This window comes from Microtus pennsylvanicus, chromosome 14 (assembly GCF_037038515.1).
Source record: "Microtus pennsylvanicus isolate mMicPen1 chromosome 14, mMicPen1.hap1, whole genome shotgun sequence".
Taxonomy (NCBI): Eukaryota; Metazoa; Chordata; class Mammalia; order Rodentia; family Cricetidae; genus Microtus; species Microtus pennsylvanicus.
Window position 1 is genome coordinate 10,172,219 of NC_134592.1, and position 27,475 is coordinate 10,199,693.

At 47.2% G+C, this 27,475-nt stretch overlaps 2 protein-coding genes across 5 annotated transcripts in view; one reads left to right on the top strand and one right to left on the bottom strand.

Annotated features, from left to right (window-relative positions):
• Eml1 (EMAP like 1) overlaps window positions 1–27,475 on the bottom strand; it is a 159,805-nt gene that overhangs the window by 48,537 nt on the left and 83,793 nt on the right. For all 4 annotated transcript variants that reach the window (XM_075948091.1, XM_075948090.1, XM_075948089.1 and 1 more), the window contains exons 2-3: window positions 22,341–22,523; window positions 14,323–14,455 (exon numbers count right to left, since the gene is read on the bottom strand). In XM_075948091.1, the coding sequence (XP_075804206.1) occupies window positions 14,323–14,455; window positions 22,341–22,523 (316 nt within the window). The remainder of the gene's footprint in view (window positions 1–14,322; window positions 14,456–22,340; window positions 22,524–27,475) is intronic.
• On the top strand, window positions 5,780–6,199 carry LOC142835009 (large ribosomal subunit protein eL34). The gene has a single exon (XM_075948095.1). The coding sequence runs from the start codon at window positions 5,810–5,812 to the stop codon at window positions 6,161–6,163; it is 354 nt and encodes a 117-aa protein (XP_075804210.1). The 5' UTR covers window positions 5,780–5,809; the 3' UTR covers window positions 6,164–6,199.

Genomic DNA, 27,475 nt, shown 5'->3' on the forward strand with positions numbered 1-27,475 from the left:
CGTGCAACTCACGTCATGGTTGGGACAGGACTATTCATCTGGTGGCTCTCGAAGGGTGTCTCTGTGCCACAGATGTAGGGGAGGCAGCAAGAGCAGAGGGAAGAAAATGAGAAAAGCTCCCCACCCTCAGGAAAGTGCCTTTTTAGGAGCAGGTTGAAAAGCTGCCATAGATCAGGAAGCAGAGACAGGGCAGAGGACCTGGTAGCATCGCACAGAGAAGTATGTGTGGGATGGAGTAAGTTTATCTCAGGAGCTGTGAAGAACATGCCCCATGGGGGGAAGACAAGCCATCAAATCTCATAAAGTAGTGGGCAGGAGCAGAGGGATCTAAGACAGCAGGACCCCGCCAGGGCCCAGTTCCGGGATGAAACCACCCCTGTGTGCGTCTAGCACAGGCAGTCCCTGCTGGGCTCCTGTCACTCATCCATCTTCCTTTCTTGCCATTCTTTTCCTCCCTCAGTCCAGCCTTCAGCCCTCTTCCGCGACAGTAACCTTGTGTTATGTGCCAGCTTTTGAAAAGTCACCCTGTTCTCAGAGTGAGCAAATGTACTCCAAGTGATGGTGACCATGATCATTTTTACACACGGTCTTTCTGGTGACTGCAGGGGCTTTGAATCTGAGTCACCAAGCATCTGACAAAAGGCTCTGTACGGGCGTGCCTAAAGGTCAGCACATGGTTTGTTCTTTTTTTTATGTTTTGTTTTAGAATGCTCATTTTGGGGACAAGAAAATGACATGTCTTAGGACAGCTCGATTTTTCTGAAACCTAAAATTACAGTCTGGAGATCAGAGAAACTGTTATGCCCAGGGTTCACCATCCTCCCTGGATGAAAACCTGTGGGAGCCGTTGAGAGGGCCCTAAGAGACGGCAGCAGCAGAAAGAGACCCAGAGCATTGCCTCTACATTGTCCCTGTGGGAGTTCGTGTTAAGTTCATGGCAATTTATTGCCCTTATGGCATAGTGAAGCCCATCTATTATCCAGCTATGGCAAACACAAACCAAACTCGAGCCGGCGCCTGGAAGAGGTGACTATGGATGTTGATGAAGGGAAGAGCAGCTGATGGGAACTGGATACCTCCAGTTTTACAGAGATTATTTCACTTAAATCTCACACATTAGCTGCAAGAATATCATCACCCTCGGTTTACAGATGACGAAAATAAATTCAGGGATATCCAGTGACTTGTCTGAGCTCTGGAGAGTGGTTGGGTTAGTGGCTGCAGCCCATGCTCTCTCTACTGGTCACCTAACCAGGACCTTCCTGCGGGAAGCCTCCTTAGTCACCCAGTAGCGATGTCAAAGGGGTTATATTCCCACAGGGCTTTGAGAAACACCAGTTCTGCATATCTGATAAGTTTCTACAATTCCAATATATAACAAAGTGATATAATTACACAGCCTAAGCCTTGCCACATGGGAGGCCCTGGATAAAGCCAGTAAGCCATCATGGTAGAGTGGGGGGAACGAGGATTACACAGCAGATCTAAGCTCCATCGCCTTGGCATTGATCTGTTCAGAGCTCTGTCTACACATAAGCATGCCAGTGTGGAAAAGCATTTTGTTTTTTGGATGTATTTATTTTTATTTTATGTGTATAAACGCTTGCTTGTGTGTATGTATGTTATTGCAAGAATGCCTGGTGATCAAGGAGACCAGAAGAGGGCATCAGGGTTCCCGGAACCAGAGTTCTGGACAGTTGTAGGCTGCTGTGGGTGCTGGTAACAGAACCTGGACCCCTACAAGAGCAGCCAGTGACCTTAACTGCTGAGCCGGCTCTCCAGCCCCAGCGGAAACTGTAATAAGCTTCAGGAAACTGAAGGCCGCAAGCATCAGAACAGACAGACACCATGTTCCACTCACACAGTGCAGCCCAATTCATCACAGCTCTTGTAGGGTATTTGTCATGTGCACATTTGCATCAAAATGTTAAACTTTAAGAAGCAAAGTTACTATTGTCCTATATGCAGGGGGAAAAAAGAAATAAGACATTTCCTTTTGAAAACCAAGAGCCCTTATGGATTAAAGAGGATTTAGGAGGACTCAAAACAAAAGCTTGAAGTCATTGCAGCAACAAGGGCAGCCAGAGAGAGCGGGGCTGTGACTCGCTGCAGGAAGCTCCCTTTAATCACCAGCAGGGAATATCAAAGACCTTACAGTCCCTCTGGACAGCAACTGAAAACAATGCTCTTTATCTGGGACATGGCAGGGGTACCAGCTTGCAAGAGGCCTCACAATAACACAGCTCATCTCTTGGTGATTGCGGGAGGCTGAGTGTTTTCCGTGCATAAACACCAGCATCTCTTCCCATCTGCTTCTCTGTCCCCACCCCCGACCCCAAACTTCTAAGTCTGAAGAGACAGTAGCTTTTTTATTTCATTATATATGCGTTGAAGAATTCTTGCCAGTTTGAGTCTCAGATCTGATAAAAAAAAATTTCTGCAGAGGAGATCGTGACATTCCTCCTTGTGATGAGATAATAGCTCTCATCCCAGAAAGCTAGAATTGTCTTTCTGTCATCAGAGGATTTGAACTCAAGAAATGTGTTTTTCCAAAATTTCACAAAAAGGCCCTGAATACTTACAATGAGGGGGAATCTGTATCAGAGCTCTAAGACCAGGGTTTCTGCCAGTGAATTAAAAACTGTGACCCCACTCAACAAACAGTAGGCACTGACCGTATCTTCCATGCTATGCTGAGTGCTGCAGGGACCAGGGCCGTAGGGGTTTTATGCCCTACATATTATGACATATCTAGTTCCGATAGACTGAGATGACACACTTGTTCTTTCCTATCATTATGATAAATATGGATTAAACTGTGTCTTTCAAAAATTCCTTCCTTATTTTGTGTGTGTGCACGTGCTGTGTGGTACATGTTGGTGTAAGGACAGGTGTGTGCACCTGTCCATGTGTATGTGGGAGCCCAAGGAGTGTGACACGTGTCTTCCTCTACTGCTCTCTGCCCTTCCCCTTGGCACAGGGTCTCTTACTGAACTTGAAACTGAGCTGGCAGGTTAGTGAATCCCCAGAACCTTCCCATCTCAGCCTCCAACAGCGTTGGGGTTTCACGCATGCACAAGTACCCCAGATTTCTTTGTGGGGGTGCTGAGGACCTTTACTTAGACCCTCAGGCTAGCGCAGCAAGCACTCTTACCCACTATGCCATCAACCCAGTCCCTAAAACCTTTGTGACAGAACACGAGTACTTTCCCAGAAACATCACCTTAGAAAGTCTTAGAGAAGAAAAACATTGACCGAAATGCATGGTTCCCCTTTCACAGAAAAATGACTACCTGAGATAGGGGAATGGCATAGTTTCTGATAACCAGCAGAGGCCAATTGGTTCTCCCTTCCTTAACACCATAACCACCCCTTCTCCATCTTATTACCAACAACAGATGCAAAACCTATATTCCATGAACAACGCCTTGTATTGGATCCGAGTGCAAAGACATATGTGAAAATAGCAGGGTCTCACCCTTTATTCCAGTTAGACCTGGAACTTTCTTTCTTTTTTTTTTTTTAGTTGTAACACTGCTTGACTCAGGCTTCTTATTAATTAACTCTTACGTCCTAAATTAACCCATTTCTATTATTCCGTATTTTACCATGAGGCTCGTGGTTTACTGGTGAGGTTCGGGCATCATAGACCTGGAACTCTTATAGACTGCCCCCAACTATACACGCCACTGGTTTGGTGCTGGCGGCAAGCCGCCTGTCTCAGGCTCCCAAGCACTGAGACGATAGAGATGAGTGGCCCTGCCCACTCTAGAAATGACTTTTCTAAAAAAATCAACTGAAGTGGGATTTTGTTTTTTGGCTCTTTGCATGGCGTGTGTTTCTGGCACTGACTTCTGCTGGGTCACACATCCTGTTTTTCCAGAGGGCCATGGGCTGTTTGGAAGCAACAGCTACTTCACTCTTTCGGTCTCAGACTGGCACAGAGCACTTTTAAAATGATGCCTGTACCGGATTTGTTCCTCTGATCTCTGTTCACACTCACACCCCAATTGTTCTCTGTTAACTCCCTACTCCCCAAGCCCCCAAGACAATGAGCAGTTGTCTCCTTCTTGTGCACGGGGAAACTGATGGCCTCAGTAGTCTACAGAGTAAGGTGTGACCTACAGTATCTTCCGTGGATTTTCTGCCCCTTTTCCCTCTGACAAAATAGAAAGAAAACCTCTTCCCAAGGATTCCCAAACAAGGGAGCCCAGTCCCAGACTAAGTTTTAATTGGCAACACAATGCACGACCGACCGCTGGGGCTGGACTGCTTCCAAAGGGGATTCTGTTCTCGAGCACCCGGCTAACAATCCCAGAGCCTTCTGCTGAAAACAAACACACACCATGCATGCCCCCCAGATGTCCCAGCTTGGTTCATTTGGAGTCGCGATTACAACATTCTTCATGATTGTAAATGTGTTTGTGGAGCCCGGCCTCCACCCTGCTTTAACCTCCACGTTCAAAAAGGCTGGCTGGCTTCTTTCTGCTGTCAGAACCTTTCCTAATGAGAGCCACTTCACCACATCACAGCTAGAGGCGGCTGTTCCTGCCTCCAGCTTCCCCAATGCATGGGATGCATACCCCCCCCCCGGAAGCCCATGGCAGCCAGGAGAACCACAGTCCTCCTCATTCTCAGCGCTAAGTCTAGCAAACCACACATATCTAGTCTGAAGCTCCACGCTGAGACCAGCAGAGCAGGTGAATTGCATGGATCACTTTGTAGTTTGAAAAGGAAGTCTAGCTGGGGGCGTAGCTCACTGGTAGTGATTGCCTAGCATGCACTCGATCCTAGGTTTGATTCCCAGTGCCACAAAAAGTGTCAATACTTCAAATGGGAGGGGGGAGGAGAAGATTGGAAAGAAAGAAAAGGAAAGTCTACAGAGCTAGAGAGGGCATGTTTAAGCACACATACTCACATACACTTGCACCTTACCCTTGTGTGCATACACACAGCATTGTAGCTATGAGTCATGCTTTTTCCCCACCTTTTCTCCCTCTTCCGATAATACTGCTGACAGCCCTCACTACCCCAGAGCCCAGAGCCCTTCGTACTGGGCTGAAATGAGGTAAAGACCGAGCTACCACCTCACTTCACACCTTGGCAAACCAAAAAAAAAAAAAAAAAAACCAACAACAAAAAACAAAACAAAACAAAACAGAGGGCTGACAGATGAAAGAACCCAATAAAGATCAGCACAAGAGACATGGACATAAAACAGGAAAGCAATGGGAAGGAAAAGTAGCATTCCCAGGAGCTGGTTTTATAAAAAGATCAGCAGAATCCTAATACTTTCAGTGAAACTAAAAGAGGCACAGAGAGAGGAGTTTAAATACTTAACGAGTGAACTGAAAGAATTGACCATTGCAACTGACGTCACCCAGGAATATAAAGAATTCTAAGAGACTGCTATGAATAACTGCACGTTGGCAAATTGGATAGCCCAAAGGAAGTGAATACAGTCCTAGTAGATAACCTACTAAGAATGTATCATAAAGAAATTAAAATATGAACAAGCCCCTAATTAACAAGGAGTCTGAGCAGCAATAAAAACACCTCCCAAAGAAAGAAAGTCCCAAACCAATTGGCTTCACTGGAGAGTTCTATCAAACATGGAAAGAAAAATTAGCATCAACCCTCCTCTTCAGAACTGAAGGGGGCAGAATAGTTCTGACTTCCTTCTATGTGACAAGTACCACTTTGATACCAAAACCAGACAGAGACACTGCAAGAAGGCCAATATCCTTGATGAAAATCTATTAAAAAGATCCGCGTCCTCTTCCGGGGACGGTGCTTAGAGGCACTCAGGATGGTCCAGCGTTTGACATACCGTCGTAGGCTCTCCTACAACACAGCCTCCAACAAAACTAGGCTGTCTCGAACCCCTGGCAACAGGATTGTTTACCTTTACACCAAGAAGGTTGGAAAAGCACCTAAATCAGCATGCGGTGTGTGCCCAGGCCGACTCCGAGGGGTTCGTGCTGTGAGACCGAAAGTCCTCATGAGATTGTCTAAGACAAAGAAGCATGTCAGCCGGGCCTATGGTGGCTCCATGTGTGCCAAGTGTGTCCGTGACAGGATCAAGCGGGCTTTCCTTATTGAGGAGCAGAAAATTGTTGTGAAAGTGTTGAAGGCACAAGCGCAGAGTCAGAAAGCGAAATAAACGTGTGGCTTTTTTAATAAAGGTCAAGGCTTGGTCTGTGAAAAAAAAAAAAAGATCCGCATTTAATCCCAGAACTTGGGAGGCAGAGGCAGGCAGATCTCTGAGTTTGAAGACAGCCTGGTCTACAGAGCGAGTTCCAGGACAGCCAGGGCTACACAGAGAAAACCTTCTCTAGAAAAAAAAAATGGGGGAGAAAAGATTGAACAGAACCAAATGGGATTTATAATTTGAATGAAAAGGTATCTCCACAGATCAGAATCAAACAATGTAATAATTGCAGTAACAGATGAAGAGCAAACATCACACAATCATCTCAGTTGGTGCAGAAAAAGCCTTTGAAGGCCAGTGAGGTGGCTTAGTAGGTAAAGACATTTGCCATTCAAGCCTGAAATTTAAGTTTGACCAAGGTTGGGACCCATGTGGTAGGAGAAAACCAACTCCTAGAAGTTGTCCGCTAACCCCACATGCATGTTGTGGCATGTACACACGCCAGTAAAACAATAATAAATAAAATATAATAAAAGTTTTTAAAAAGAAAGAAGTGCTCAAAAACCCTTTCATGATAAAGACACTCAAAAGAACTAGGAACAGAAACTGACTACTTCCCACACAGTAGAAGTCATACAGGAAACCACAGCTAATGTACACAAGGATGGAAGGCTGAAAAGACTCTCTCCAAGACAGAAGAGCAGCAAGGCTCACAGGCGCCGCTAGCATTTAGCATAGTACTAGGAATGCGTGCCATAGCAGTTAGACAAGAAAAGTGAACCATCCACAGTGGAAAGGAAAAGCACACCTCTGTAGACAACACATGCTAATATGCAAATGAAACACAAACTTTTTAAAAACCACACACACACAAAAACTACGTAGGGAGAGAGAAGCCCTGGGTTGGATGTGTATTGTTTGTCCTGGCCATGGCCAGGTTAGGAACCTCACTGTCTCAGCCCAGTGACAGGGACAGAACAGATTCTAACAGGGTGCATGGAAAATGTCCACAGTAGCTCTCTCCTCCAGATTTTTACAGACTGTCCCTACCAAGATTAGCTAAGCGTGACTCCCTGTTCAGCTGTACATCATAACTTCACCTCCTTGATTTTCTGCATGTAACAACCCACTTCTTTGTTCAGTTGTATCTGTGTAATAATCTTTTCTCCTTGATGAGTTGTCTATAATAACACCCTAAGCTTCCACATTGCTGAGGCGTCTTTATCCAAGAGCCTAGACCAGTTGATTCCAGATCTTCTGTGTATGTATATATGTGTGTATGTATGTATGTCTTCTGTGTATGTATGTGTGTGTGTATGTCTTCTGTGTATGTATGCATGGATGTGTGTATGTATGTCTGAAGGCGTAAGTCACAAACAACCCCACAGCAGTTTGGAATTATGATTAATAAGGTGGTATTTATTTAAAGGGGGAAAAACTTACAGATCACCATCCTAGACAACAGCCCTCTATGCAATCAGGAAGGAGTCTAGTCTCTGGAAGCAGAGCAGGAAGTAAGAGAGAGCAAGGAGGGAAGATGCCGCTTTTTTAAAGAGAGAGACCACACCCCAATGGGCTGGTATCTCAGCGGCTATTGGCTGGAGGAGCGGAAGGACCTCCTGCAACATATGTCTTCTGTGTATGGATGTCTGTCCCTTATTCATTCCCTCATGACCCCAGTCCAGTTCATCCCTGGAGCTATGCAGGATGTGGCAAAACAAACAATCTTAGCAAAATTTCAAGATTTAAAAAAAATCAACACACAAAAGTCAGTTGTATTTCCATATGATCTGAAAAGAAATAAAGAAAAGTTTCTACTTATTACAACATTAAAAATAACAAAATAAGCTACTTAGGACAAGTTTTCTCAGAAGGTAAGCAACAGGTGCACTATGAAACCATACAGATGTTTGTAGATCAAGAGACTCAGAGGTCAGATTACCCACAGCAATCTCTGGATTCAGTGCAATCCTTAGTAAAACTGCAAAGGCAATTGTGCTAGTTAGCTTTTGTCAACTTGACACACATCAGACAGGCCAGTGGGCATGCCTATATATGGGGCATTTTCTTGATTGATGATTGATGTGGGAGGGCCCAACCCATCATGGGCGGTGCCTCCCTTGTGCAGGTGGTCCTGGGATGTATAAGAAAGCAGACTGAGCAAGAACAGCACTCCTCTATGGCCTCTGCCTCAGTTCCTGCCTCCAGGTTCCTGCCTTAAACCTCTGCCCTGGCTTCCTTTGATGATGCCCTGTGACTGGAAGCCAAACGAACCTTTTCTCTCCCAAGCTGCTTCCTGCTGCTCATTACTGCAACAGAGAAGCGAACTAGGACCATGCGATTTGCAGAAATCGATAACGCAACCTAACACTCACTCGAAATCTCAAATCCCAATCCCATCACCAAATCTCTCAGACAAAAACAAAAGGTAGGGGTGAGGGAGGAAATAAAGATGAAGGTCTCACATTTCCTGATTTTAAAACCACAATGATGAAGACATCAAACACTAGCAACAAAGATAGTTTTAGAGACCAGTGGTTCAGAATAGTGAGTCCAGAAATAAACCCTTGCACAAATGGACAAAAGATTGCTAATAAAGGCAGTACGACTCCCCAGTAGACAAAGGAGAGTCTCTCTAACAAATGAATGCTGGGAAACTGGAAATACACACATAAGGAGAATGAGGGCGGAGCTTTGCCTTATAGGATGTCTAAAAATTAACACAGAAGTGACTAATGACCTACAATTAACACCTAAAACCTAAGTATCCCTAAAAGACAATACAGGGGAGAAGACTTAAAGTGTGGGATTCAGTCATGGTTTCTTGAGCTGACACCAAAATCAAATATATTCTGCTCATTGGACCATAATCTGCATGTCCTGAACACCTCTTGATGTCAAAGCAAAGGATCAGCAGAATGGAAGAGCAATCTAGGGCACCGGCAGAACACACCTGCAAGTCACACACCTAAGTGGTGACTATTCAATATGTGAGGGAGTTCTACAGCTCCATGACAATGCCATAATGCAATTCAAATACAGGGAGGAGCTGAGGCAAGAGAATCACAAGTATCAGGGTAACCTGGGCTGTATAGCAAGATATGATCTCAAGAAGCACAAATACGACATGATAAGCACATATGTAAAGGTGCTGGATAGACTTCTTTGAAGGAGATGTTTAAATGGTCTACAATCATATGAGGAAATGATCTAAGGTGCAAGGGCCAGCAAGATGGCTCAGCGGGTAGAGGTATCTGCCTCCAAGCCTGACGGCTAGAGTTCCATTCTGGGGACCTACATGGTGGAATAGAGAATCGGCTTCTCCAAGTTTCCCTGTGACCTACACTAACAGGCCATGCTCAGGCACACTCACACAAATAATATAAATATAATAATAAATAAAATATAAAATAAAAATATAATTAAAAAATTGCAAGATCAACTGTAGTTACCCACACATTTAATCCCAGCACTAAGAAGGTAGAGCCAGGAAAATCTCAGTGTCAGTTCGAGGTCAGCCTGGTCTACATAGTGAGCTATGGGCCAGCCAGGGCTGCATAGATAGGGGAGTGGGTAAAAATATAATTCAAAACTACATTGAGAGGGACTGGAGAGATGGCTCAGAGGGTAAGGGCACTAGCTGCTCTTCCAGAGGTCCCGAGTTCGATTCCCAGCAACCACATGGTGGCTCACAACCATTTGTAATGAGACCTGGTGCCTTCCTTGCCAGCAGTACATTGTATGCTTAATAAATAAACCTTAAAAAAAAACTACATTGAGAGATCACTCAACACCCATTGAAATGACAACATCCAAAAGAAAAGAAAGCCAGGTTTCTTGTTTTACATGGTTCATGCCTATAATCTCATCTAGGAGGCCAGAGCAGGAGGGTCATCAGTTCAGAGCTAGCCTTGGCTACAGATGGAGACACTATCCCAAACATAACCAAAACAAATAAGCAAAAAGAAGAGAAACTAACAAATGCTGACAGTTGGGAAAATTCCAACCCTGGTGCACTATTGGCAGGAATGTCAAATGATGTAGTTCTTATGAAAAATTGTCTGAAGATTGCCCAAAAGTTTAACTCAGAATTCCTACATGGTCCATCAATCCTGCTGTGGACACACTTTCCAAAGGACCAAATGCCATGACACAGGGACAGCTGTGCCCAGATGTGCTGACGGCAGCACTGTTATAATGGCGGAAACGTGGAAGCAATTCCCTATCCCTCACCGAATGGCAGACAACAGAGTTGATGGAATATCGCTCAGCCTTGAAAACAAAATTTGTGATACACTACAGCAGACATGACCCTGAGGACACTACATTAAGCAAAAGAAACTAGTCACTAAAGGGCAAATATGTAGCTCCACTCATATAAGTGTGGAAAGTAGCCCAAAGTGGGCCAGCAAGATGCTCTGTGGGTAAAGACACTTACCACCAAGATGCTCTGTAGGTAAAGACACCTACCACCAAGATGCTCTGTGGGTAAAGGCACCTACCACCAAGACGCTCTGTGGGTAAAGGCACCTACCACCAAGATGCTCTGTGGGTAAAGGCACCTACCACCAAGACGCTCTGTGGGTAAAGGCACCTACCACCAAGATGATGACCGGAGTGCTATCCCCAGGGTAGACATGGTAGGTGAAAAATAGTCCTACAAGCTGTCATCTGACCTTTATTTGAACACTGTGGCATGTGTGTGATAGTATATACGTGCGTGCACACACACATACACAACATGTACACACATACACACAATCACACACACACAAACACACACACATATATATACACACACAAACACACACACACTGCACACACAAACGTACACAGACACACACAAACACACACATATACACACACAAACACACATGCACACACATACACACAAACACACAGACACATACACACAAGCACACACATACACACAAACACATAGACACATACACACATGCACACACAAACATACACAGACACACATTCTTCTTATTATTATTATTGTAGTTAAAACCATAGAATCAAGGGAAAGGAGCAGTGACAGGGGCCGTGGGGACAGAGAGCAGGGCTATTGTTTAATGGGTGAAGAGATTACATTTTGTGAGTTGGAAGGCTCCGATCATCTGCTGGACAACAATATACAAATATTCGTACCCGGATGAACTACACCCTCAAATGGGTAAGAGGGCAAATTTCATGTTAGGTGTTTTTTTTTATTACAGTTTTTTAAAAAAGACATAAAGCCCTGAAACTCACAGGAAAAAAGTCAATTTTGTTGGTCTTAACATCTAGCGAGCCAGAGTGCTTCCTGCCACTGTCAGATTCCAAACGTCATTTTGTATTGGTTCTGAAAACAGATGAGCCAGGCAAGAGTCAAAAGATATGAACTGTGGCTAAGTGTAGCACTTCAGAGTTTTAAAAGGCACTGCAAAACCGATTCTCTTGAAAATCATTTTTTAAAAAAATGAACGCATGAAACTCTCCAGGAAGAAATGCAAGGAGAGCCTGCTTGGTGATGGGCAGAGCTTTCTGTCCAATTCTATGCAGATTTCAAAGATGACGTCATAACTTTAACACAGCCGCAGCTGTGCATCCCTTCTAGGCCGGACAGAACTGATGGGAAACTGGCTGTACCTCATCACCTTTGGCCTCCTTACAGCTTCTCCTCCCATCTGAATGACTCACTCATTCCTCAGCTCACTGACCCAAACCTCAGCACACTCCCCAGCTACCACCCAGGAAACATCTGTCAGCACCAGGGACAGCAGGAAGTTGTCCTCTTGGTTCTTACTTTCTCTGAAGTCTCTATCAACACTCTGTGACAGACAGCCAGATGACAACATTGGCCCTAATAAAAGCAGAGCCCCCCAAAAGTTGAGCACTGTCCATGGGCCCCACCGGCACCCTCTTCTTCCATAGATCTCTCAGTGATCGTGATGGTCACTTTTAATTGACAACCTGACATAACAAAATCAAAATAAAGAAGAGTGTGTGCATGCCAGGGAGAGGGGTGCCTGAGCTGTGCTGGTCTGCAGGTGTGCCTGGGCCGTGCTGGTCTACAGGTGTGCCTGAGCCACCTGGTCTGCAGGTGTGCCTGGGCCATGCTGGTCTGCAGGTGTGCCTGAGCCACCTGGCCTGCAGGTGTGCCTGGGCCATGCTTGCCTGCAGGTGTGCCTGGGCTGTGCTGGTCTGCAGGTGTGCCTGGGCCATGCTGGCCTGCAGGTGTGCCTGGGCCGTGCTGGTCTGCAGGTGTGCCTGAGCCACCTGGTCTGCAGGTGTGCCTGGGCCATGCTGGCCTGCAGATGTGCCTGGGCTGTGCTGGTCTGCAGGTGTGCCTAAGCTGTGCGGGTCTGCAGGTGTGCCTAAGCTGTGCTGGTCTGCAGGTGTACCTGGGCCATGCTGGTCTGCAGGTGTGTCTGGGCCGTGCTGGTCTGCAGGTGTGCCTGGGCTGTGCTGTAGGTGTGCCCATGGGAGATTATCTGAACCGTGTTTACTGAGATTAGAAGACCCTGCTTAAATGTGAGCAGTACCATTTCATGGGCTGGGCCCTGGCAGGCACGCATGCACTCATTCCCTCTCTGCTCCTGACTGTGGGTGTGACTAGCTGATTTATGTCCAGCCTTGACTTTCCAAAAGTGATGGGCCGTAACCAGAAACTGTGAGCTAAAATCAACCCTTATCCTCAGTTGCTCTCGCTGGGGCATTTTATCACAGCAACAGGAAACCAAGCTGGGATAGAGATAAAATGTTAGTGTGTCTCGCTGAGTCTCCTCTGCGTCTCACCTGATGGGTGGGGGACAGTAAGCAGTGTCCCACGGAGCAGTTACTGTGGTCAGAATAAAGTAGACACAGGTCCACAGGGGCACCCACCATATAATGGCAAGCTTCTTGAGTGTGGTGAGTGGAACAAAGGCACCCAGCCTCTGCTGAGACGAAGCATCATCTCATGAAGGAATGAATGCCCTGGGCCCAGATGGTATGGCTGCAGTTCATGGCCATCTTCTTGGGCGGGACCTCAAGAGCAAACTAGAGGAAATGGCAAGTGAGGCTGGTGGCCAGATTCCATTCTAAGTCACAGAGGCAGCAGATGTCGCCCACCGGAGTCCTCTAAGCTCCTCAGTATCCATACCCAGATTCTCAGTGTCCCTGAGGACACTAGCATTTCAGCGAACTCCATAGGTTCTGCTGTACTCTGTGTGTATGTAGGTACATATGTGCTTATATGTGTGTGCACATTCCTGTGAAGCCATGAGGTTGAAGTCAGGAGTCTCCCTTGATTGCTCTCCACTTTATTTATTGAGGCAGGGTCTCTCAGTTGGACCCAGAGCTCACTGGTGGGTTCTGGGGATCTGAACTCTGGTCCTCATTCTTGCTGTCTGCATGGAAAATGTTTTAGCCTGGGCATCATTTCCCAAGCCCTCTAATACATCCTTATGACAAGCCTGTGAGGGAGAGTTTCACAGGAATTCTTCCAAGCTAGCTATACTATAAAATGAATGAGTGTTTAATTTTCTTTGTTTTAAAGATTTATTTATTTATGTATGAGTGCTCCATCTGCATGTATACCTTTATATCAGAAGAGGGCATCAGATCCCACTGTAGATGGTTGTGAGCCACCATGCGGCTGTTAGAAATCAAACTCAGGACCTCTGGAATGCTCCTCTGAGCTATCTATCTCTCCAGTCCCACATTTAATTTTCTGCAGTCTAAGAATTAATGCTGATTATAAGATGCAGCATTGAAATGTAACAGTCAGAAAGTCACCAAAGTTGAAAGTGAACTCTGATCTATCTGAAGGTAACACGGACTTCCAGAATCTTAGCATTAGGTATAATTTAAAGATTTGAGTTTACCCAAATCTTACCAATAAAAGTTAAAAGTTGCTATGGTAATCTGAATTTTTGCTATGTTGCATGTAAGGATGTGGGTTGGAGCTCCAGTTGTCCAGTTATTTTTATAAAAAAAAACATAAGTAAAAATACAAACATCTTGCTACTGTTTCGGCTGAGATTTCACAGGCAATACCTTAACTCTAAAGCAGAGGAACACCGAGTTACTACATCACAGCCTCAACTCAGATGAGACCACAAGCATCTTATGACAAAGAGGTGCTCCTTCTAAACCCCAAGGAACTGCTTTGAGAAGCCAAGGGGGTCCTTCATGTAGCTTACCTTTTGGTTACCGGCACAACCATTTCTTTCCTGGACCCCGAGGGGGATGGGAGAGAAGCACTGGGTTTCTTTGGTAACACGGTGCCATTGTTGACGGTGGTTCTTAATGGCAGGGTCTGCCCCAGTGGTCTTGCTGCAAGAGAAACATAGAATAAAGTCAGAACTTTCCCCACAGCAGCAGTAACACTTCACAGAATCCAAACAGCACCACAGAACCCGAGATGCAAAGAATCATAGTTGCACAGAACCCAAGCTGTACAAAACCAGACTTGCACAGAACCCAAGCAGCACAGAACCCGAGCTACACAGAACCCGAGCTATACAGACAGAATCAGAGCTGTACAGAACCTACGCTGCACAGAACCCGAGCTATACAGAATCAGAGCTGCACAGAACCCGAGCTATACAGACAGAATCAGAGCTGTACAGAACCCGAGCTATACAGAATCAGAGCTGTACAGAACCTACGCTGCACAGAACCCGAGCTATACAGAATCAGAGCTGCACAGAACCAGAGCTGCACAGAATCAGAGCTGCACAGAACCCGAGCCATACAGACAGAATCAGAGCTGTACAGAACCTACGCTGCACAGAACCTGAGCTATACAGAATCAGAGCTGCACAGAACCCGAGCTATACAGAATCAGAGCTGCACAGAACCCGAGCTATACAGAATCAGAGCTGCACAGAACCCGAGCTATACAGAATCAGAACTGCACAGAACCAGAGCTGCACAGAACCTGAGCTACGCAGACCTGAGATGTAAAGAACTACAACTGCATAGAACCTGAGCTGTACAGAATACAAGTTGCACAGAACCTGAGCTGCATGGAACCTGATCTGTACAGAACCAGAGCTGCACAGAACCTGAGCTGTACAGAACCAGAGTTGTACAGAACCAGAGTTGTACAGAATCAGAGCTGCACAGAACCAGAGCTACACAGAACCTGAGCTACATAGACTTGAGATGCAAAGAACTGCAATTGCACAGAACCTGAGCTGTACAGAACCCGAGCTGCGTGGAGCCCAAGCTGCACAGAAGATGACTCCAATTCTAAAAGCTAACAGCAGTGGCACGAGTACCAAGGCAAGTCAGTGGACATTTTCAGCAATGGCGATTTAACAGTGATCCCAAACAGCATCCTCTCACCCTACACAGACAAACTCACAAGCAACCGGAAGCACAAAACCAAATATCTATAGAAGCAAGGTTTGAAGGACTAAGTGATCTCCTCCTGCTGCTCTTCTGCCTGCTGCTCCTCCCACTCCTCCTCCTTCTGCTCCTCCTCCTGCTGCTCCTCCTTCTGTTCCTTCTCCTCCTCTTCCTAACCTTTTTTTCTCCTTGTCCTGCTCCCCTCCACTTCCTAGTCTCCCTGCCTCCCAAGCACTTAGATTACAGATGTGCACCACTGTGTCCAGCTGAGATGGGGATCAAACCCAGGGATTCCTGTACACTACATAAGAACTCAACAACCAAGCTATATCCCTAACCTAGTGATGTTGCAGCTGCTGTTTAAGAAACAATACTGTTGCCAGGCGGTGGTGGCGCACACCTTTAATCCCAGCACTTGGGAGGCAGAGGCAGGCGGATCTCTGAGTTCGAGGCCAACCTGGTCTACAAGAGCTAGTTTCAGGACAGGCTCCAAAGCTACAGAGAAACCCTGTCTCGAAAAACAAAAACAAAACAACAACACAAAAACTCTGACAAAGGCAACAGAGAGGAGGAAAGGGTTTATTTGGTTCGCAGTTCCGGGCTACAGTCCATCACTCAGAGAAAGTCACGGCAGGACTCGAGGAGCTAGTCACGGCACATCCACAGTGAAGGGCAGTGAGGGAAGAATAGATCCACACTGGTGTCTGCACCCTCTCTCCGCTTTACCCTCTCATACTGTTCAGGATCCCCTGCCCAGAAGATGGTGATTCCCACATGAACTAGGTCTTCCTTCAATAATTAAAAATTAAGACATGGCCATAGGCCAAACTGACCTAGGCAAGGCCTCAACTGAGACACTCTTCTCAGGTAATTCTAAGTTATGCTAAGCTGACAGTTAAAACTAACCATCCCAGGGGCTGGGGAGGTGGCTCAGAAAATAAGAACACTTGTTGTTCCCCACATACACATGGTAGCGCACAACCATCCATAACTCCAGCTCCAGGGGATTTATACCTTCCTCTGATCTCCTTGGACACCAGGCATACATGTGGTACTTATACACACACAAAGACAAAAACTTACACAAAAAGTTTTAAAAAATAATTAAACTAAACAATACAAGTATCAAAAGCCTGACCCATGGGGAAATTGACAAAGTGGACCTCATTAAGAACTTTACAAGTTTGCCAAAGAAATTTAAAGAGGATAGAAACACAAATGAAAGGTTGGAAGAAAATATTTTTAAATTGCATGTCTGATAAAGGACTTGTACAGAGTATAATAAGAACTCTGAAAATTCAACATTAAAAAAAAACCAAAAAGGCCCAATTTTAAAAAAATAGACAAAAGATCAGAAAAGACACTACACTAACTGCCTTCAGGTGCCAAATGAACATATGCAAAGACAGTTAACATTAGGGAACGCGTTCGGGAATACAAATTAAAACAATAATGAAATAGCGGTATACATCTATGGGAGTGGCTGAATTCCCAAAACCAAAACAAAACAACAGTTGCTGGCTAGGCCAGGAGCCACAGAACCCACATTCATTGATGAGGGAAGTGAAAAATGGCACAGCTACTTTGGAATACAGTTTGGCAGTTTCTTATAAAGCTAAATATAACCTTACCATATGATCTAGTAATTATTCTGATACCAAGTATTTACCTAATTGTCTGAAAACTTCTGTCTCCACAGACCTGCATGTAAATGTTTATAGCAGCCTTAATCACAATTGTCAAAAGCAAGAAGGAACCAAGATGGCCTTTCATAGGTAAACAGATAAACAAGCTGGTCCGTTCAACAGCAGATTGTGCCTCAGTGATGAAAAGAAATTAAATGCCACACCCACGGGTCTGAAGTCTGAGCGTTGTGACTGTTAGTGTCAACTGTGAACCTGACGGGACCTAGACTCACTGGTTCTGGGCATGCTGGGAGGGTCATCTTGGTTATGTTCATTAAAGGGGAAGACCTGACCACTGTGGATGGCACCAACTGTGTAACACCAGAGAAACTGGGCTCGGTAGTGGCCTGTATCCACCGCTCTCTGCTTCCTGATTGTGGGTACAATGTTACCTAAGCTGCTTCAAGTGTGAGCACCTGGAGGGTGTCCTGTTCCAGTGTCCTAAAACTGGAAGAAGGGGAGGGGTCTGAGAATTTATCACCCCGCCCCCTCATCTCAGACAATGTTCTACAGCTCTGGGGACCATACCAAGAACAGCTGGCTGTGGCACTGTCAACCGTGAGTGTCCTCTTATCTTTAACCGTTCTGTCACACCCTTCTCTGGGATTCCCGTCAAGTGTGCGATGCTGTTCTTGGCTGTCAACCTGACATCTAGAATTAACTACAACCCAAGCAGTGGGGTACACCTGTGAGGAATTTTTTTAAACTAAATCATTTGAAGTGAAAAGACCCTCTAATTTTGTTGTTCTTGCCTTGATTTTATTTCAAGACAAGATTTTTCTGTGTATCCCTGGCTGTCCTGGAATTCACTCTGTAGGACAGATTGGACTCGAACCCAGAGATCCACTGGCCTCTGCCTCCAGAGTGCTGGGATTAGAGGTATGTGCCGCCACACCTGGTTGAGGGAACACCCACTTTTAATCTGGATGATTTGAGGTGGTAACACGTACCTCTAATTCAGGGCACACCTTCTGCTGGCAGCCTATATAAGGACGTTGAAGAAGAAAGCTTGTTCTCTTTGTCTGCTTGCTCTCACTGGCAAGTCCACTCTTTCACTGGCATTGGAGCCTACTTCTTCTAGGATTCCAGAATATATTGAGCCATCCAGCCTTGTGGAGCAACCAACTCCTGAATTCTTTAGACTTTCCGTTGGTAAACAGCCATTTTGGACTACCTGGACCACAGTGTGTAGGCCACTTTAATCAATTCCCCATAAATATATTCATTCCATCAGTTCCATTCCATTACAGAACCCCGACTAATACAAGGCACCAGCAGATTTTTTTAAAAGGCAGTATTTGGTTGACATTATGGCTTCGGGTGAGCTTCTCACTTCCTTAGAGTCATGGAGGAGGGGTCGACTAGACACACAAACCCACGTTCTATCAGTATGCTTTAACAGAATGGACTCTACACCCAGGCCCCGAGTTCAGGCTAATGCTGTGCCCCTTGGGGTAATAGAGACACACTGTCACCACTCGAGCCCTCCCTGAAGGGCTGAGGGAGGGAGCAGTTACCAGAGCCTGGGAAAAAAAAGCAGAGGCCCCTGAGGACACAGCCACGCCAGGGTACAGGGACAGTGCTAGGCTCCCTTGGCGGTCCTTGGGGAATCAGACAAAGGCATGAATATTCTGATCTTTTACTTTCCTTTCCCATCTCCCAATCCTAGAAGGGAGGTGAAGGCAGAGGGAGCTTGTGAGGTAACTCCAGCAGAGGCTGGCGGGGAAGGAAGGACCCAGAAGATCAGAGCCAGCTGTCATCACGCTGAGTGCCGCGTGCTGCCGCTGAGTGCCGCGTGCTGCCGTGTGCTGCCGGCTGCCCACTGAGTAGCCTTCTCCATCAACAGCTGGCTTCTGAGAGGTTACACCTGCCACCAGGCCCACACATGGAGGGAACCTGATACAGATGGCTTCCGTATCCACGGATTCAAAGCTTGCAGGGTTAGGAACAGGAAGTGAAAGTCCCTAGCGCAGGGCACAGCACACAGGAGATGAGGTGGCTGACATCCTGGCTTCATTTCTAATGATGTGATAAAGCACCCCAACAAAAAGCAATTTATAAAGAAGGGAATTATTTTAGCTCACAGTTCCGGGCTATCGTTCAACCGTAGCAGGGGCATCGAGGCAGGAACTTGAAGCAGCTGGTCACTCCACAGGCACAGTCAAGGACAGGGAGAGGGGAACGTGTGTACGTGTGTGTGTGTGTGTGTGTGTGTGTGTGTGTAGATAGAGACAGAGACAGAGATGCTAGTGCTCCTTCTCTCCTCTCCTATAGTCCAGGACCCCACATCACAGCTCTGTGAGATTCAGCCCCCAGAGCTTCAGACACCTAGTAGCTTCACCCCCAAACTGACATAGTGTAGGGGCCACTGCACCCCTCACCATACATGTCTCCCTATTTCCCGACTTCCTCTTGCTTCTCACTGTGACTTCCCAGCTTTCAAACTGACGATGCATTTCCACTAGAGAAAGCCATGCACACTGGGGCGTCAGAAACCATGAAAACGTCATTTCTTGCAGGCTTTGTAAATGATCAAAGACCATTCATCATCAAGTAAAATAAAAGCCCTAGGCAAACCCTGTCTATTATTTCCCCTGCTCTTCAAAAATCAGGAATGTTAGAAACCCAAAGCTTCATTTAAGGCTGTTGGGACACAGTCGCCATCTGGTCTATTTGTGGGCAGATGAGTAGGCCATGGAATAGCTAAAATGACCGAGTTTCTGGTCTGAAATACCCCAACCGCTTTGCAACTTAGGAGCAAAGCTCATTGGAAAGGATTATTCAGAATACAGAGCTGAGGGCAGCACGTGCCTCTGAGGTGGATCTGGCCCTTCAGCACCACGAAAGACAAAAAACAGGCCCTTGCCAAGGGGTGGGAATGCAGCCGAGGACTGGAGAAGACATGGCTTGAGAGAGACCAAGAAGATCCAGTGTTAAACAGTGCGCGCCCAACTCCAGTGGCAATCCAAGCCTGAAGTCAACAAGGAGAGAGAGAGACAGACAGAGAGAGAGAGAGAGACAGAGACAGAGAGAGACAGAGAGACAGAGAGAGACAGAGAGACAGAGAGAGACAGAGAGACAGACAGAGAGAAAACCTTGTTTTTTGACACAAGATCTCTCACTGCTCCAAGGCTTGCCCAGTAGGCTAGGCCAGCCAGTGACCCAGGGACCCATCTCCTGCTGCTTCCCTATAAACTCAGGTCACCTCATCCGGTGGGGACCACCCTCTGGTCTTCATGTGTGTATGGCAAGCACTTTATTGACTGAGCTACCTCCATGGTTTAAGAAAGGCTTTTTTTGTTTGTTGGCTTGTTTTCGTTTTGTTTTGTTTTCTGAGACAGTTGTCTCTTTATGTAGTCCTGCCTGTCCTGGAATTTACAGAGATCCCCCCGCCTCTGCTTCTTGGATGCTGAGAGTAGAGATGAGGATCACCACACCCAGCCAAGAGAGGCACGTTTAAAGGGACGTTAACACACTACAACCTCAGTGTGTTTTACCAGAGGAAACTCAACAGCCTGCAAGGGGCAGCCACACAGAAAATCAACTCTGGCGAAAGGTGAGCCACTGTGGTCAGATGTAAACATTAGGACACTGGTACACATGCCTGTGGCAGAGTATTCCTTTACACTCTGGGAGGATGTGTCACTGTGTTTGGTTTAATAAAAGGCTGAATGGCCATTAGCTAGGCAGGAAGAGGTTAGGCAGCACTTCTGGGGACAAAGAGGTCTTGGGGAAGAAGAAAGGTGGAGTCATCAGCCAGACGCAGAGGGAGCAAGACACGCAGGAGAGGTAAAAGCCATGAATCCCATGAAACACAAAGGTGAACAGAAGTGGGTTAATTTAAGAGGAAGAGCCAGTGGGACAAGCCTAAGTGAAGGCCCAGCTTTCATAATTAATAACTCCCTGTGTCATTTTCTGTGAGCTGGTGGCCCAAAGACAAACCCATCCACACATACATGTGCTGAGGGGTTTTATGACATCTTTTGATTCTGAAATTTGGAGGCACGGTCACTACAAAGTGCGATTTAACATAAGCGCTGCTTTTGTATGCCATATCCTGGGAGGGACATAAAAGAATGGCTTGAATTGAGCAGAAGCCCACTGATACAGACCTCTGTTACAGGTTGTGTTTCCATAGGTAGCAGAGGAGTCTCAAAAGCTGCCAAAGGCACACCCTGAAAGAAGCTGAGCAGACAGGCCAGCTACATGCCTTCTGGACTCAGTTTTCTAAAGGGGTCTCTCACATCTCCACCCAGACTGGCCAAGGGGCCGCCATGTACACATGAGTGGTTTACTGTACTTCAGAGTAAGCTGAGGACGCACGAGGAGATGAGACAGACCCCTCTAGGTTTCTGGATGGAATCCCCAGCAGGGACTGAAGCACTCTCGGTCAGCTTCCTCTATCCAGACAACCCTAACTGTTCTCAGACCATCAGAATGGTCCAGTCCTTGACTCACAGAGTATTTAAGGATCATCTACAAATGTGAACCTCAGCATCACGCTGGACAAATCGCCAACAACATACCGACAAACACTGTCACACTTTGTGAGATTAGTTCAGTGGAGCAGGGCTAAGGACATTTTGATTTGGGATCAGTTTTGGAGAAAAGCACCTGTGCACGAGTGAGGATCTTTAATGCTGCTGTGGATGCCATAACACGCCCACTCCGCTGTGGATGTTGCACCATGCCCACCTCTCTGTAGATGTGGCGCCATGCCCACTCACACCCACCCTGCTGTGGATCCTGTACCACACCTACCCTGCTGTGGATGCTAGACCACGCCCATTCCACTGTGGATCCTGCACTACGCTCACCCCGCTGTGGATGCCACACTGTGCCCACCCTGCTGTGGATCCTGCACCACGCCCACCCTGCTGTGGATGCCGCACCACGCCCACCCTGCTGTGGATGCTGCACCACGCCCACCCTGCTGTGGATGCCGCACCACGCCCACCCTGCTGTGGATGCCGCACCACGCCCACCCTGCTGTGGATCCTGTACCACGCCCACCCTGCTGTAAATGAAGCACCACGCCCACCCTGCTGTGGATGCTGCACCACGCCCACCCTGCTGTGGATGCTGCACCACGCCCACCCTGCTGTGGATGCCGCACCACGTCCACCTCACTATGAAAGCTGTATGCGCCCACCCTGCTGTGGATGCCGCACTGTGCCCACCTTTGGTAGGTCCTTTTCTGTTAAGCACAGCTTGTTGCTCCTCTGTGATGTTCAGCCTCCGAACCACGTCAGCCAGCGCTGACTTGAGCAACTGGATGTCATCCTCCTGCATCTGGACTCGTTGCTCCAGAGAGGCGATTCGGTCTGATACCTCCATGCTGCTGGCAGCGGATGCGCTGTCATCTAGACCAGAGAGAAGTGTCGGGTGAGTGAGATATGCCCCACGACAATCTGTACACACACCAGAACGCTGTTTGAGTGTGATACAATCTACCGATCTGAGATACAGGCTTGTTGGCAGAATCACAAGAGACGGTTTACTTTACAGAATTTCCAATCTTCGTTCCACTACTGGCATCTCGCTCTTCATGTGCTAGCCACGTTTAATTGAGGTCTAAAGCACATTCTATTTTTCTACATGCAAGCCAGTGTGTTTGCTCGCTCAATGGTATCAGAGAACCTCGGGAACCTGAGTAACATCAGACTGTTTACTGCAAGTTCTCAACAGTGCGGAATCCCCTCTGCTTACTTAGCCTTTCTCTGCAGTGCTGGATGACAGGCAGTCTGTGGACGGAGGATCACACTGCTCATTGGTCTGCTAAGCCTGTAGTCACTCTGCCTCTTGAAACCAACAGAGGTCTATCTGAATCCTTGCATCCCGAAGATCTCCCACCACACCATGGCCACACAGTCCTAGCTGTGCTGATGGAGAAGCACCCAGACCAAGGTGAGGATGTCAGCATCCATAGGACAGCTCCGTGAGATTCAGACACAGCCCTCAGGGATTCAGGTGCACAGCACCACTCCCGAATTAGCACCAATCTGGGAAATGTGCTTCTACTCTTTGAAGGACAATGCATCGAGCGGTCAAATCTGTCTGGTAAGCAAGCAGTCAAATCTGTCTGGTAAACAAGCCTTTATGTAACAACCATGGTCATCAGAGTCACAGAGTCACAACTCCTGGCCACTCCACAGGGCTCCGCAAGACCTTCCTCACTCTCCCACCTCGGTTTTTAGAATCGTCCTCCTCATTGGTCCAAATTTGTACAGTATATATCCACACTCAGAGTAGGACAGAAGTGGCTTGTTGATGATGGCCTAAAAATTCATGATTGAAAACAACACCACTGTACCCTCAGCAGGTGGGTGGATGGGCAGACGGACAGATGGACAGGTGAGACTTGAACAAAAATGCCCAAATCAGACTTTCAGTCATATTACCAAATTTCTACAGGAAAAGGCACAATTGAGTATTTTACCAGAAAAGCACCTCAACATCTGCCTTTGAACACAAGTAAAAACCAAGTGTCCCATCTTGTAAGGAGGGTCTCTGCTTCTGTCCCTTGTTGAGGTTTCCCCTGTGAGACAACTCTTGGGCTTTTTGGATCCTGCTCCGCTGGGAAGGTTTGCTTGCTTCCATTTCTGTGGATGAAGACTCTCAAGAGCACGGCCGGGGAGACGGCTTGGCAGGCGGCACTTGAGTCTGATGGCTTCCCCCAATACACCTGGGGAAGCAGATTAGACGGGGGACAACAGAGCCTGCTCTGACCCTCACAGACCGTTGCCGACAGTTGAACACGTCACCGAATGTCACAGCTCAAGAAGGAGCGTTTTCTCCCACTTCTGTCAAGGAAGACTGTGTTGGACTAGGAATGAGGCACACAATAAACCGACATAAGTTATCTGTTTTAAAGTAATTTTAGATCCGGTACATCCAGCGCAATTTATCCAGGGAAGTCATTAAAATGGAGTCTGTAACAAGAAGCTGAAGAGGTGGCTCAGCAGTTAGGAGCACCGGCTGCTCTTACAGAGGACCTGAGTTCAGTTCCCAGCACCCACGTGGTGGTTCACAACCACCTGTAACTCCAGTTTCAGGGGATCTGACGCCCTCTTCTGGCTGCTGTAGGCACTGCTACACAACGATGCACACATATCATGTAGACACTCATACATAAAATAAACCTTTTTAAAAAGGTTTTTAAACATTTATATCTTAGTGACTTCAAAATTTTCACATCGGTAAATCATTTTTCTTATAGCGTTAGAGGGAGCATTGTAAAAAAACAAGCTTTCTCTACACTTTCATTCCTTGGTTTGGGGTTTCTCTGCATTGGTGAGAGGGTCTTACATAGCCTAGGCTGGCCTTGAACTTGCTATGCATCCAAGTATGACTTTAAACTGATCCTCTTGATTCCACCTCCCAAGTGCTTGGATTACAGATGTGGTCATCACATACGGTTTATGCAATGCTGGGAACCAAACTCAGGGCTTTGTGAGTGCTGGATGAACACTCTACCGACTGAATTAACTCCAAGCCCGCCTCAGGTTCTTAAGACTTCCATTTGAGACTGGAACTCACTGGATGGGTCACCTGCTTACTTGGGTGGTCTGGGCTCTGTTTACCCAGCACGAGGCTGTCACTGGGCCCCTGAGGAGGTGGGGCCTTGGGGAAACAGGAGGATTGGGATAAAGGAAGGTTGGACAGGGGAGCACGGAACCACAATTCTTAGTTAAGGGACCCACTTTAGGGTTGGCAAGAGACCTGACCCTAGAGGGGCTCCCAGGTGCCCAAGCCGAGGTCCCCAGTTAGTTCCTTGGGCAGCTGAGGATAGGGAATCTGAAATGACCCTATCCTAGAGCAATACTGACGAATATCTTGCATATCATCATAGAACCTTCATCTGGTGATGGATGGAGATAGAGACAGAGACCCACACTGGAGCACTGGACTGAGCTCCCAAGGTCCCAATGAGGAGCAGAAGGAGGGAGAACATGAGCAAAGAAGTCGGGACCACGAGGGGTACACCCACCCACTGAGACAGTGGAGCTGATCTATTGGGAGCTCACCAAGGCCAGCTGGACTGTGACTGAAAAAGCATGGGATAAAACTGGACTCTCTGAACATGGAGAGCAATGAGGGCTGATGAGATGCAAAGGACAATGGCACGGGGTTTTGATCCTACGCAATGTGCTGGCTTTGTGGGAGCCTAGCCAGTTTGGATGTTCACCTTCCTAGATATGGACGGAGGGGGGAGGACCTAGGACTTACCACAGGGCAGAAAACCTTGACTGTTCTTTGGACTGGAGAGGGAGGGGGAAAGGAGTGGGGGGAGGGGGAGAAGGGTAGGTGGAGGGGGAGAAGGGTGGGAGGAGGGGGAGGGAAATGGGAGTTTGGGAGGAGGTGGAAACTTGTTTTTTTTTTCTCCTTTTCTCAATAAAAAAAAGAAAGAAAGGAAAAAAAAAAGAAGCCGAAGACATTGGCTAGACAATTATAACTGATAATAAAAAAAAAAAACAGAAGGAAGATGCCAAGTGTGTCAGACTGGTGATGAAGACCCTGGGCATCAGTCAGCAAGAACAGTGACCGCTGAGAGGTGGTGAATCAAAGGGTAAGTCTACAGCTATTTCAACATGTGCCTGCAGCTTCCAGAACAGGGTGCATGGGGGGACACAGGAGGAACCTGTGGTGGCTCTATGTCAGGGAGGTAGAACTAGAGATGGCAGGAGGCACACAGGAGAGGAGGATGCTGCCAGGGGGTACTCCAGACACCTGCGGAGGATGCTCCTTTGTGTTCAGGAGTTGTGCAAGGGTCACGAAGGAATCTTCCTCAAAACAGACACAGTACAGTCTCCAGAGCTCATGGACGATTGTTCCTACCATTTATGTGTCGATGGTGTCACTAGACTGAACAAAAAAAAGGACCCACTCACGATGGCCCAGGAGCAACAGTGCTCCTATTCAGGAGCGACAGGGGACTGAGGGACATGTTAGCCCTCTTGAGGAGCTCTGATTCCCGGGAATGAGTGCCAGCCTCCCTGAGGTGTGCTTACACCACACCACCCACCTTGCCTGTGCACACAGTCACACCTTAAATGGAGAGCTGGCCGGCCAACAGAGCGTGGTCAACTGCCTCTACTATTCAGCTCCACGCCGAGGCCCCCTTCTGGTCATAAGAATTCACTTTGTTTAATGTAAACTTGAGCAGTAAACCAGGTCTGTATGGCTGTCAGCCTAAAACAGCCCCGTGTAAGTAGCGGGTACCAGTGATACCCTGTCAATTCGTAGCAAGAATCCCGCTAGTGACTGTAAATCTGGGGGCCTTATCCCTGCAGCTACTGTCTTTGTTTCTGTAGAACAGGAGCTTGTCACAATGTCCACTGTTTATCCCACCAGAAAATAGGTACCATGGCTGTTTCTTCCCCACACTTTACCCCAAACCTAGAGTGGGTTCAGCACTCCCTGGCACATGACACACCTGTGTAATGGGATTAAACGGCACAACACACCCCCAGTACTCATGGAGCCCACGATCTGTGGACACACATACACTAGGGCATCTGTTTCTACAAAGAACACAACAGTCAGGTTGGGGCTGTGGCGTGTCTTGGTCAAATTCTGTCCGCATAAAGGGTCAGGTTTCCAGAAGAATGTACATTGCCTCCGGTCTCTTGGAAGATCTAACCCAGAGCGCAAACTGTCCATCCTCCAGCCCTCCTGCCGCACAATGCTCCGCAGAAGGATCCCCCTCCAAGCCCCAAGTAGAGTTATAGCTGTCATGTGACCAGAGCAAGACTGACACTGTCCGTGCAGGAGGTGGCTGCCTCTGGGGCAGGAACTGGCATAAGCATAGGAAGACCAGCTTATCTACTGGCACCAAAGTCTCTTAAAGGTGGTTTTATGCGGAGGGGAAAAAAATCAAGTTATCATAAAACGAAACTAGTTGTGTATTGTGAACCAGTCTCCCCAGACCTACGCCTGCACCCAAGGGTGTACCAGGGTTAGGAGAGGAGTCTCAACTAGACAGAAAAGGGACCTTGATCTGTTTCCAGGAGGCAAGGCTCTATAGAAGCTCCTGTCACTTGTCACCACCCTGACACCAGTGACGATCCAGAAAACACAGATGGATTGGATGGGTGACAGCCAGCATGTCTGGTGAGGCAGAGTGGGCCAAAGAAAGGGATGCTGGGAAAGAAGAGGGCTAGAGATGCTTCAGCAGCCCTAAGCAGGGCCCAAAGACATGAAGACAAAAATAAAAAAGCCACAAGGGAAAACACTCATCTCGTACACACACGCTCGCTCATGCAGGAGAAAGTGGCGGTCTGTTTTGGGGAGCTACCCCAGTTGGCTCCTCAGC

Bases quoted from the DNA above. Each gene is read 5' to 3' on its own strand.
- LOC142835009 (XM_075948095.1), top strand. From the start codon at position 5,810: ATGGTCCAGCGTTTGACATACCGTCGTAGGCTCTCCTACAACACAGCC.